At 41.3% G+C, this 13,337-nt stretch overlaps 1 protein-coding gene across 1 annotated transcript; it reads right to left on the bottom strand.

Moving 5' to 3' along the window:
• Nucleotides 1-8,630: 8,630 nt before the first annotated feature.
• Nucleotides 8,631-11,305, bottom strand: LOC131218629 (protein DMR6-LIKE OXYGENASE 2-like). The gene is made up of 3 exons (XM_058213294.1): nt 10,788-11,305; nt 9,650-9,977; nt 8,631-9,026 (listed from the first exon to the last, which is right to left on the bottom strand). Exons 1-3 carry the CDS (start codon nt 11,258-11,260, stop codon nt 8,766-8,768), a joined length of 1,062 nt encoding a protein of 353 aa, XP_058069277.1. The 5' UTR covers nt 11,261-11,305; the 3' UTR covers nt 8,631-8,765.
• Between the last annotated feature and the right edge of the window lie 2,032 nt (nt 11,306-13,337).

Raw genomic sequence — 13,337 nt, 5'->3', positions numbered from 1 at the left:
GACATAACAGAAAATTTTATTATCATTCAAATTTACAAGAAGCTGCCCATAATGACTTATACAAACCAATGTCTCTGAATTTAACAAGTACAAGATTTACAAGAATTTAATACATGAAGAATAGCGGAAAGCATATAAATATAAGCCGCAAGATCACACAGCTCCTCCAGGTAAATACAACCATGCATCCTTGGCAATCGTACCCTGCTCCTCATCAAGTCTGAACATACATATCACTAAAGCCACCTGTACTACCTGTACGGTTGTATATTTGATGGATGAGTGGCTAACTCAGTGTGAATTTTTCTCAAGATTACACACTGCCGCATTATGTAAGAGATGGTATAAAACATCCAGACAACCAAAACAGAGTAAATGCAGTCTTATTAAGTGCATGGATGCATGACTGCAATCATCGACCCTGGTAAATCATCCGGACGGTCGGTGCCCCAGGAAAAACATCCAGACAGGCAATGGGGTCGTCACCCAAAGATGTGAGTGGTCATCAGCGCAACACGCAGCGTAATCGTATGGGCATGAGTGATCCAAGTCATCATCATAAATCGATCGGCTAGTCATTAGCGCAACTCGCAGCGTAATCGTATGGGCATAATGATCCAAGCCATCGTAGTATGCTATGCGTGCATGATTTGCCAACCCATTATTAGTCCAATTGTAATCAGCCATTTTAGAATAATCTCACGGTCACTACGGGGAGCGCAGGGCCCAGCGTAAAGTGTCCCATTACCACCATCCCCGGCTCATGAGGCTACCATCTTAGGATGTTTAATGAAAACCCATCGACTAGTGGCCAATCATATTATAGTATATGGGGCTTACCATCGCGTGGTTGCACGGTATAAAACATCGAACCTATATAGAAAAAATACCAGAATAAAGCCACATAGGGCGATATCAAATAAGCCACATAGGGCAACTATCAAACAAGCCACATAGGGCAATTATCAAAATAGGCCTCATAGGGCGAGTATCAAAACCATGCGATAAAAGACCATCCTTGAAAACTATTGGACTCAACAACTCTAGATGGTAGGCCCACATTAATGATCCATTTAGACCATCATTAAATAACCACTAAGTCGAAGGTCCATTTTAATCACAACCAGTCGGGTTACATCCCAAGTATGGGTGTACATTTATAGGTGGGGGTTTCCCACTAATGTACCAGTTTAAAGTCCATAAGCAATACACAAATAATCCACAAGCATGAACAAATATACAGGATGAACATTAAGCAGGTAATATAGCAATTCAATTTCCACCAGCTAACACATGTGATTATAAGAGAGAGATCAATTATAATTTTTAATAAAAACTATAACTTAAGCTAATGAGAAGATGGAAAGCTCAAGGGGAAGAATTATCACCTTATACTTTGAACTGCCTACCAGTGTTGCTAGAGAATGCGTGTTTCCTTAGAACCAATCCCTATCATAAACCAGGAACTTGTACAATTAGATCCAAGTCCTACACTTTACCTAGGATTTAAGATGATAGCCTAGGGTTACCTCTTAGTGTTTTAGTATAGAATTAGGGCCTTCATCCTAGGTTTTAATGCTAAACTTAGATTCTAGGATTTGAACCCTAGACGATGTATTCGTTATAATTTAATCTTAACAATTACAAGATAACTATTAATGTTGGTGTTATAATCTATATTAGTTGGCACATTAATAATGATAGTTCACAAGCTCGTATTTAAATATACCAATATTATCCATCATTCTTATAATGACTAATAATCTCCTAAGTAATATAAGTAATAAAAAAAATAGAATATTTACTATTGGTAATATAATAGGGATTAATGCTAATAATTATACTAATTCCATAAGAAAAATTATAAGTACTTTCTGATGCTAATAGTCAATAATAGTGAATCAAGCCATGATACTAGACACTGTGATCTACCATGAGTTATGAACTTCTATAATTCGCTTAAACCTAACACACTATCTATATCCAGGGTATTGACCTAGAGTTTAGATTACTTAGCTTTAGGATTTTATCCTAAAGTTTAGGTCTATGCTAGGTTTCTTAGGGTTTGAACCCTACTTGGTGTATTATTAATTTTAGAGTTAATCTAACAATTATGAAATATTTATTAATGTTACTATTTGTATTTGTTAATAATCATTATGATGACATCATTTAGTGCAATCCACTATCATTAACAAAGGTTTAAGAATGATAAATGAAACACTATGATTTAATAATTGAAATTTGTTTATCATAACTAGTTTTATCCTAAATATCCTACTAGTGGTTAATCATTGGTAATATTAACAATACTAATAATAACATTGTTAGCAATGATAATGATGCATTGAAACGAATCTGGATTGGGGAAACAGGTTGAATCACCTAGTTGACTCAGTTCGAGTCGAGTTGACTCGACTCAACACAACCACCATCTACACACACACACACTCTCTCTCTCTCTCTCTCTCTCTCTCTCTCTCTCTCTCTCTCTCTCTCTCTTCTCCTTCCTTCCCACTTTCTTCTCTTTTCCCTTCATTTTCTCTCCTCCTTGCTGGAACTCCAGCAAACCCCCAGGCACGAACCAGATCCGAGCCAACTCGGCTTAGCAGCGAGTCGGGTTGCTACCCGAACCCACCATCTCTCCCTCTCATTGCCCTGATTCTACCTTCCCTTCTTTTCTTTCTCTCTTCTTCCTAGCTCCTTTCTTTCTTTCTTATCTGCTAGCCATCCAGCAATGTTAACTGCGGACAGGGCTTGAGTAGCAGGTCGAGTTGAGATGGTGTGATGCAACAGCTGCACCTCTCCACTTCTGTTTTCCCCTCCTCTTCTTCTTCTCTTTTCTTCATTTCTCCTCCTTGCTTCTCTCAGATTCCTTTCTTCCTTCTTTACTTCTTTCAGTCGGGCCTAACAAGCTCAAGACTCAGTTTAACTGAGTCCGAGTGAGTCAGCAATCTGGTGGAGACAACACGGCCGTCAATGACAGAATCCTACCCAAATGATTTTCCTTTGATTTGGTGGTTAGGGACGGCTAGGATAGATGCAAGGATGCTTGTGGAATGAAGGTCTTGAAGGTTGAAGGACGTTTGGGTGGTGGGTTCGAGAAGAGAAGAGAACGGCGGTTTTCTTGGTTGCGGCTACAAGAAACGGACGAGGAGGTGTTTGCTCGGTTCCCTCCCATTCTTATGGTTTGCCCAAATGCTTCTGGACCGTTGGATGGTAAGTAAAGGGCTCGGATGAGGTCTGGTAGAAACCATGTGCTGTTATGGCTGGTTTTTGCAAAATCGGGTGTGGTTTTGTTTTGCTGAGGTGGAAACCGGGTTTGGACGGCTGAGATTTTCCCGTTTTGAACGGTGGAGATGCAAAGGGAAGCAAGCACGCGGATCGCCGAGCTGGCGTGTGGAGAGAGAAATGGAGTTTCCGTTTTGGGGAGTTATGTGCTTTCGGGTCCTACTTATGCCGGTTGTTGTATGGATACACATGCTCAGGGGCTTGCACGAGTGAATGGTTCTGGTCAGGCCCATGTGGCGCGCACGATGGACGGTCTGGATCATCAAGGCGGGTCCCCATTTGTGGGCCATGGTGGGTCCAAAACGGACACTGTCCATCAGCTGGCGCAACAAGAGGGAGAGAGATTCTCTCTCCACTTAAGGAAATAGCGGGTCAGCCCGCTTTGACCGTGCTGGGCCGATCGGTGCACAGCGGGTGCACGTGAAATGTGTGCATGCAACATTCAGGTGGGGTCCACAATGGTGTTTGGATGAAATCCACTCCATTCATTTGGTTTCACAGGTCCAATTAGGACCTTAGGCTAAAGATGAGGTGGATCCAAATCCTAGGTGGGCCATACCAATGAAACTAGCATCCTACGTGGGGATTCCTGTCGATCTAAGGCTCAAATCCTCCTGAAATTGAACGTCGGTGGTTAAAAAGGTCCAAGGGGCCATTTGTAAGGTTCTCATCCTATATTACTAGCCGATACTAATATTAATATAATTTTTGTTATTACTACTATACATTGCTTATAATTTCAATGATTCAAATCTCATACACATATAAAAATATAATTTCAATATTAACATAGTACTATATGCATGCCATTGATCTCCTATTTATTAATATATAATTCAAAATATACAGTCTCATATTATACATGAATTGAAAATTGTACAATATCCTATTTAAAATCACATTGCTAAATAATATAAAATTTTATCCAAATATCTAATAATTTTTGGTATACATGTTTATAAAAATATTCAATACTACATTAATATTTATAATTCAATTATATATTATAAAATTATTACTCATTATGTTTAGTTAATATAATATATATTTTTTTTCATAATATTTTATATACATTAAATATATACGTATTACTCTTATTATAATATATTTTCATACACTTCTATAAATAATTTATCAAAATACATCTATAATTTTCTTTTTATCTATGTTTGTGTAAAATTTATAATATAATAAATAGATAAGATAATATACTTAGTATATTTAATTTGACCACTAAGTGGTTTGATATGTGGATAGGAATCACCTTCGACGATCAGATTTAAACTAGGTTGCACGTGAATGTTCACTAAGCTAGGTTTGCATTTATCCTAAATCTTGGTTATACAGTAGCACCCGATTACTGAAAAGTACAGGGTGTTACAGTGATCCTGTCGGGTTCCTCATCCCCGACTTCAAGCACATGAGGAGTGCCGAGAGAAAGGGATCGCTCGTGGTCACTACGGGGAGGTGTGGTACCCCAGCATAGGCCGACAGCTCGGACACAGTGTCCCATTCCACCATGCCCGGCTCACGAGGCTGGGACAAGTTTCAAGTGGGTTATCAATGGGCTACAACGGTTGTAGGGTGGATCAGGTTCCATACATATGTGAGCAAACATGGTTAACAAACAAGGTTGGTCAGACAGTAGGCTAGACCGCACGGGTCAGGTGAGCGTGAGATGAGTGACATCGGGCACTAAAGGACCCATGTAGTCGAACTACAGCCACCCGAACACACCCGCTCAAATCCTCGAGTCTAGCCTTAGTGTAGTCTTACCGATGGGACTACCGTCTCTCCTCGTGTTCCTGACCAACCCAAGAGGGTGAGGGTGATCCACAACATGCCAACTAGCCAAATTATCAACAAGCATAACAATATCATATTCACAGGCATCTCAACCATATAAAAATGAATATTTCTGCAAGCAAGAAAACATTATCATGAACACAGAACATGCGAGAGTGTGGGTTTGAGGGGAAGTTAAACACTTCCCCCATCTTAGGAAAGTCAAGTACACAAGAGGAATGAAATCATATATACCATGAAGCAACAATATATGAAAAAGTATCAACACGGCATGAGCATGTAATCCATACACAAAATCATGTGAGAAACACGAATGACATCACAAGAGAGCCAAACATGCAATTCATACAATCACAACAACATACTATTCCTAGGGTTTCCCTAGACTTTCAAATACAACTTCCAAGCAATCAAAATCATTAAGCTCATATTAAAATTGATGCTAGGCCACCTAAGAATAATAGACCGCACCTTCGGATTTGTAGAAGGCGCGGGATCGACCTAGGAGGGTGGATTTTGGGGGTTGATCGGCCGGAATCCCTACAACCCATTTGTATGTTAGAACCCCATGTAAATCTCCTCTCTACTCAAGGGTTTCGAGAAAAAGGGATGAAAGATCTTACCTAGACGATCATGGAACGAATGGTGTGGTCGTGGGGGAGAGCTTCTTCTTGAAGAAGAGGTAGGGAGTCGTGGGGTTTGATTCCCTAGGGCCCCACCTCTATCTAGGGTCCACCTTGATCTCTTCCACTCTCCCTTTCTTCTCCTTGCTCTCCCTTAACTCCCTTGACAATGATAGTTGTGGTGGGAGTTATGAGATAAGGGTTAGAGATTTATTTCCTAGACTTGGGCCTTTTGGCCTTAAGTTTCCTCAAATTCTCAAAATAGCCTATTAGGACTCACTATTGGTGTTGGAGTGGCCCTAACACTCCTTTGGCCGCCAAATTTGGTGGATAGGTGCCCTATGGCCCAATGAGGGGCCATATAAAATTTGGGAACAAAAGGATGAATGGTTATGGGGTTTGAGTCAACGATTCTGATCTTTAAATGGCCCTGTGGGGTCCATTCTGGTGATTAGAGTGGTTCTGGTGGCCCTCTGGCTATGAAATTCATAGGATAGTTGCTCCATGGCCCGATAAAGGGCCATGCAAAATTTGGGGACGATCTAATCTGGGGTTTGGTCGTACGGGTCTGATTTGTGATCAACGGTCACCGTTCCCCGATCGGGTCCCAAAGTTTGTGGACGGGTGTAGAAAAATTCATTAGACTTCCACCGTAAATGTAAAAGAGATCTGACGGTTGGATAGCCTGTTATTTTGGTCTCATTTGCAAGTGCTAGATTCTGATCCTGACATTGGTGGGGCGCATTTAGCCAGTGCCAGATCCCACTTTTGGGTATCCACCAGGTCCGTGGTCCATGATGGTCAACAAGCCCAGTGAGATTTATGGTTCCCTACATTTTTAGAATTTTCTAACCTTCCTGCATCTTGGTGTAGCCCGTACGGGCTGTTGCTAAGTGCAAACGAGCCATCTAGCTTGACGGGCCGCACCGGGTCCTGTCATGACCCATCTTGTTTATTCTAATGGGCTAATCCTAGGTTGACTTGCTTGTGGTGCCCCACCGCGAATGGTTTAAATGAACGGTCCTGCAGAAAGTCCTACGTGGACGCCCCAGGACACTGTACTGGTTGGACGGGATGTTACAATACCACTTGTTGGGATTTGTTCTGTGAAATCACACAGAGATAGATCTAAGATGGCAATCTAAGAGCACCAAGCAAACACAAGAGAACACAAATGTTTAACGTGAAAAACTCTTTTTGAAAAAAAACTACAGCACAAAGTGACATAAATCCACTATGAAGGCATAAATTACAAAGAGAAAGGACTTATTCAATTCGAACAACCTCGAATCTCACCCTTGCTATACCATTTGAAAACCCTATAACTCTTTTAGAAACCCTTGAAATACTTTAGAAAGCTTTAAAATATCTTATAATGGCCCTAGAGACTCATATTTATAGTTAGGAAACTCCCACTTACGCACATTCCTGGAAACTGTCTCAAATTTACGCAGTCCACGCATAATATGCGTAACCCTCGACCAGTTGAGCCAGAGCTTCGACTGGTCGAATATATCAAGAATTCCAAATACATTTTTGCTGGACTTCAAGCCGAACTTTCTTAGGGCTAGTCGAAGATATTTAGATTTAAGACATCTTTTTAACAACACATACATGGTCGGGTCCATGCGTATTACTGGCGGGTCTACTTGCATATGTCGTTTGCGAAAATGCATTAACCCAAAGCGTTAATCCTTCTATAGTTCCCTGTATTATCACTCCCCAAGCATAAAAGATTATCTACATCCAATACCTTCATCAGGTGGGCCCCACCATGTGAATTTTAAACCTTTCAACTCATTAGGGGCTTCACTTGTGAAAATGCCAAATGGTTAAAACAAACACCCCTCCAATGGCCCTCATTCAGGGTACACATGTGGCCCCCACTTGGACACAGCATCCACATGCTGGGGCCCACCCAATCTACCACAACTCGGCACCCAATCTACCACAACTCGGACATTCAACTGCCCACACTTGCTCATGGCATTAACTAGGGCTGAAAGTTGGCCGGGTTTAACCCGATCGACCCGACATCGGGTTGGGCTCAAGCAGGATATATCGGGTCAATCTCAAGCTTTGGCTATACAAACACCAACCCGATAAAACTTGGGTTGGGCTCGGGTTGCCCGACCCAACCTGAACCCGATCAATATATAAGTTACTTATAAATTATAATTAAGTGTGGATCGTTTGTGTCGAAGTTACACTAGTGATGTCAGGTCTCATTTGTCCACGTCATTTCTAAGGACTCAAGCTAACAAGATATGCCAAATTTCTCTCTCCCAAACAGATTGCATGCTATGCTACATGACTTTTAAAGAAGTAGTTGTCCTATATTTTAGCTTGTTTTTTTAAAGAAAAAAAATGAAGTTTTTTATGATGAATAATCACATATATAATTAATAAAATCATAGATACAAAAAATAAGTCCTATATTGAAATATAATAAACTAATGTAATAATGAAAATATTAGCACGTATACACCCAACCAACCCGACCGAGCCTACTTGGGTTGGGCTTGGGTTGAGAATTCTCAACCGGAGGTTGGGTTGGGTTAGGGTTGAGCACCAACCTGACCCAACCCGCCCTACTTTCAACCATAGCATTAACCCACATTAACATGATCCATGCACTTCATAAAATGCCATTACTCCACAAACATTCACTTATCATAAAATCTGGGTTCTTCCTCAGATCATACATGGTATTTCCCACATCAACATTCCCCAAGCATAAAGATTCTCTATTTATGAACGTCCTAACCCTTCATCAGGTGGGCCCCACCTTATTGAGACCGATCAACTCATCAGGCGCTGGATGGTTAAATGAGCCACCCTCCAACGACCCACATTCAAACCCACTTGCGTAATTGACCAACCCGATTGTGTGGCCCACCACATCCACTATAGTACAATCCACATTGACATGATACATGCACTTTGATAAAATGCCACAGCTCCACAGTCCTCACTCATCAAACAAACACTCACACACATGCACGAATGTATGACTGTATATCATAATAGCATCAGAGATTTTGGTCATTCAGGTATCTTGAAATGAGAAATCTGTATGTTTTCAACATCCAGCTTCTTGAAATTGCTCCGCTTCCTTATCTTGAAGAACTTTCCCCAGTTATATTCCTTGTACTTTGTGGGATTCTCCTCACTGACCAGCTCTTCCAGAGGCTTCACCATCACATGGTGTGCAGGGTTGAAGAAGAAAGGAATGGAGAATCTCTCTCTCCCTGAGTTCACCGACGCCCGGTGCTCTGCGCTTTCGTACCTGTTGTTGCTCCAAACCTGCAAAAAATCTATCGATGAAACACGACTTTTAAAAGCAACGACTAAAGAATCTAAGTTCTTCAATTACCACTTTGTAAATGATATTCGATTGGTCGCCTGCCAATGTACCTGGACTGTCCAATGGATCGAGTACCTCTTGAATGACCCATACATGAAAAATGGTGCCAATGGGAAATCTGTGACATTGGTCTATGAATTTGGGTGTTAGTAATATATGACATTGGTCTATGAATTTGGGTATTAGAAATCTATGACATTGGTCTATGAATTTGGGTGTATTTGTTCTTAAAAAGTTCATTACCAGAACTGTGGTTAGGTGGCCTATCGTTCGATCTACATGTATGCTGATCCTTTGATGATTGTGTTGTTTAGATGAACCATTGAATCAAATTGCAATTCGATTAGATTTTGTATCCCTACACATTCTACAGTTAGATTGTGCAAACCCATTTCAATCTATTGAATAGTGTTAGGATGAACTACTGAATCGAATTACAATCACTACTTTTAAGGAAGTGGTTTCTCACATTGAGGAAGTCATTTCTTACCATCAGTAAGATTGTGCACCCAAATACACTCTTACCATTTCAAATGATAGATATATTATCTATACTACGTACCTGAAAGATGTCGCCGACGTTGATGATGTAAGAGTCTGGTATTGGCTTGACCCTGACCCATTCGCCATCCGTTTTTCGCCTCACATCAAGTCCGCCCACATCATCTTGAGCAAGGACAGTTAAAGCTCCAGCATCCTTGTGGCCACCAACACCCAGGGCGAGTTGTGGGGCAGGGCAAGGAGGGTAGTGATTGAGACGGATAAAGCTCGTTTGTTCTTCATAGAAACCGCTCAACCGATCGGCCGGCAAATCCAAACTCAGTGAGATGAGCTCAAGTAACTTGAATGCAAGCTTCTCCACGGCTCGAGCGTATTCCGTGAATGCTTCTCTGATAGAAGAAAATCAAAGTAAAAAACAAAAAATAAAATGCAATATCTACTTGGGTTGTTTGGGAAGCTGGATATGGTTGCATATGAAATCAATTTCCATGGATATGACATTTTCTGCGTTTGGATGTACAACTGAATTGAATTGAATTGCAAAAATTCGATAATGTATGTGGTCGGTGCTCTGTGGGCCCCAACATGATGTATGTGTCTCATCCATGCCGTCCATCCATTTTTCCAGATAATTTTATGGTATGATTCCAAAACTGAGGTAGATCAAAATCTCAAGTGGGCCACACAGTGTTGATTAAACTCATACTCTCACCGTTAAAAACTCCTTGGGGCTACAAAAGTTTTGAACCAAGCTGGTATTTGTTTTTTTACTCTCATCCTATGTCTGTATGACCTAATCTACAGGTTGGATGTCAAATAAACATTACAGTGGTCTCTAGGAGGTTTTTCATTGTAGACATTCAATCACTACTGTTTTCCCATGGTGTGGTCCACCTGAGATTTTGATCTGCCTCATTTATGGAATATAGTATTAAAATGATATGCAAAAATGGATGGACGGTGTGGATAGAACACATATCATGGCGGGGCCCACAAAGCACCGAACACTAGACACCTGGCTAGTTGCAGCGTCACTAGCCAAACCGCGTCCCAACACCACCTACCTGGGTGTGATGCTGGCGTCACCACCCAATCCGTTTGTGGGGCCCACCATTTTCGATGGTCTGATATCCCGCGCAACTGAATTTCCGCACATGATAATCGGAAATGAAATCGAGAAGCTTAAGATCTTCAATTACCTGAATTCAGGAGGATAGGTGGGCCATTGATTCCTCAACTCCTGCAGTTCTTGATCATCAGCCTCGTGGGAAGCTGGGATCACCGTTGGATCGTGGACAACAAAATCAAAAACCTCCTTCCAATCTCTCACGTTCTTGGTATGCTCGGTATCGTTGTAGCCCAGTGGATTTACTTCGTCGCGCCGTACTCTCCGCTTCTCCTCCGGCGACTGTGCGAAGAATTCCTTCGATGCCGATTTGATTTGGTCCTGAAGATCCAACGGCACACCATGGTTGATCACTTGGAAGAAGCCCCAATCCCTACAGGCGGACCCCACCTCTGCGATGAGTCCCGAAAGGGACTGCGGGCCATCGGGACTGACAGAATTCAACGGTGAGAGATCGATAAGCGGAATTCCGCCCGCCTCGATGATTGTGGGCTTGGGCCTGTGTTCTACGGCCTGGATGAACGCCCAATCAACCTCACAACCCATCTCTCTCTGTCTCTCTCTCCCTCTGTCCCTAATCGAGAGAATGAGAGGTGCTCTCCCTCTTTCTTATCGAGAGGTGCTCTCGCTCTATCTGATCGAGAGAATCTTATCGAGAGAATGACAGGTGCGCTCGCTCTATCTTAACGAAAGAAGGACAGGTGTTTCAACAGAGTGAGTGGCCTACGGACGCATTGAGTCTGGACAGTGCAATAATGTTAGCAATGACGTTGGATGTACTTGGGCACCTAGGATTGAAAAAAGCTTCGGTGCTCTGGCGGAGTGTAATGGATGATATGCAGGCACTTAATAACTACTTGGATACTGCATATTTGGCATGCAAGTAATTCCAATCATACTGTCCCAAAATTGAGTGCAAGTTTGGGAGTCGGGATTCTCTGTTATCGGGTCAACAGGGATTTCCTGTCACCTTAATCCTCATTTGTCCACGTCACCACTCACTTAAAAGAAAAAAACAAAATAAAGCTTCGGACGCCAAACCATTTGGGTAACAGGAAATCCCGGTTGACCAGATAACAGAGGATCCGGACACGAAGTTTGGACGTATGAGGAACAAAAAATTAATGGTTAGTTGTGCTGGGCTTTAATTTCGACAGGCGGCCACACATGTAGTGAATAGTCTAATTTTAATTATACGTGTGAGTTTGTATGTGCCGAGTATGGAAGATTGAAAACCTTATGACCCTAAACACTGAAATAGCCAGATTTACAGGGTATAAGACGATTAACCTAAAAATTCAATCATTGATTGACAAAGATACAAGTGATTTATGAAGGGAATGATTAGTCATTCAAATGAGATCTTTTTACTTTGAAAATAATAACTTTTATCATAGCATGATAGGTTCGTCGCGATTATTAGCAAAATAAATATTTAAAAAGAAAACTGGAAATAAAAAAATTCAATGTCAATTTTATTAATATGATTATAAATGTAATATAATTGGTAAAAAAGTAAATAAAGCAAAAAAATTACGTATGGAAATTCGAACAGGCAAGATGGTTGTGGACGATTGATAATCTTTTGAACATGAATGATTTACCTAAACGACCATGAGAGAGACGTGGTTCAGTCAGGAGGTTCTGACCAAGAAAATCACTAAGGACTTAGGAATTTTAGGTTTCCAATGATGGGGTCGCGGATGATTAACTAAACTAAATCCGACTTACTTCGGCAATGTGCTGAATATAAGAGGACAGGCTAAGTTAGAGCTACTCTAGTTGATTCGACTTGCTATAGTATGATGCTAGACAGAAGTGGAGAGACTAAATTAAGCTATGCTAAGATAGGATAAGTATACATATGAGACAAAAAATTGATAGGCAACATTTCTCTAATTATTTATTTATTTATTTTTGTGTATTTGGATTAATGAGTGTAGACACCGCATCTAGGGCTGACAAGTTGATCACGGTACTATAGGATCCCTTAGAATCCAAAAATCCCGATTAGAACTAAGCCCAAAGTCTAAGCCCAAGCCCAATAGCATTTAGGACCACAAAAGGCAAATTTGAATGGACCAGAGGAAAAATACCACCCCATGAGGGACTCTTGCAAAAGATGGAGCCCATCCATGTGCCACTTGCCATGTGGAACTCCGCTAAATTTTATGGCGAGGTTAAGTGGGATGATGACATCAGTGATCATGCATTGGCAAACTCATTGGGGAAGAATGACCCCTTTGCCCAAAATTACATCCCTTGCCATTCGATCCAACCGTTCACATTGTGCCACGTGGCGCTCTCATTCCAGTAGCCAATCACAGCCCTTAAACCCTTATAACCCTTAGAGTTTACATGAATTGAGAAAACATGCCCAAAGATTCTATAAATACCCCTTCATATTTCATGTCCAAATAATCTCTTATTACTCACCATTCACAGAGAGAGCTTAAGGGAGAGAAGCGTGAGAGAAGAAGAGTGGGACTTAATGCATCCATTCACCAAGGAGAGGAAGAATGTAAGAGAGGAAGCCCTTCTAAGACTAAAATAAATCCTAATCTTAGCCATCCAAGTAGTCACGAGGCCAATCCAGCACACTCAAGTCAACTCTTGCAATAAA

The sequence above is a fragment of the Magnolia sinica genome, chromosome 11 (assembly GCF_029962835.1).
Source record: "Magnolia sinica isolate HGM2019 chromosome 11, MsV1, whole genome shotgun sequence".
NCBI lineage: Eukaryota > Viridiplantae > Streptophyta > Magnoliopsida > Magnoliales > Magnoliaceae > Magnolia > Magnolia sinica.
Note: the sequence above shows the minus strand (reverse complement) of the source record. Positions and strands in the feature narration are given on the sequence as shown.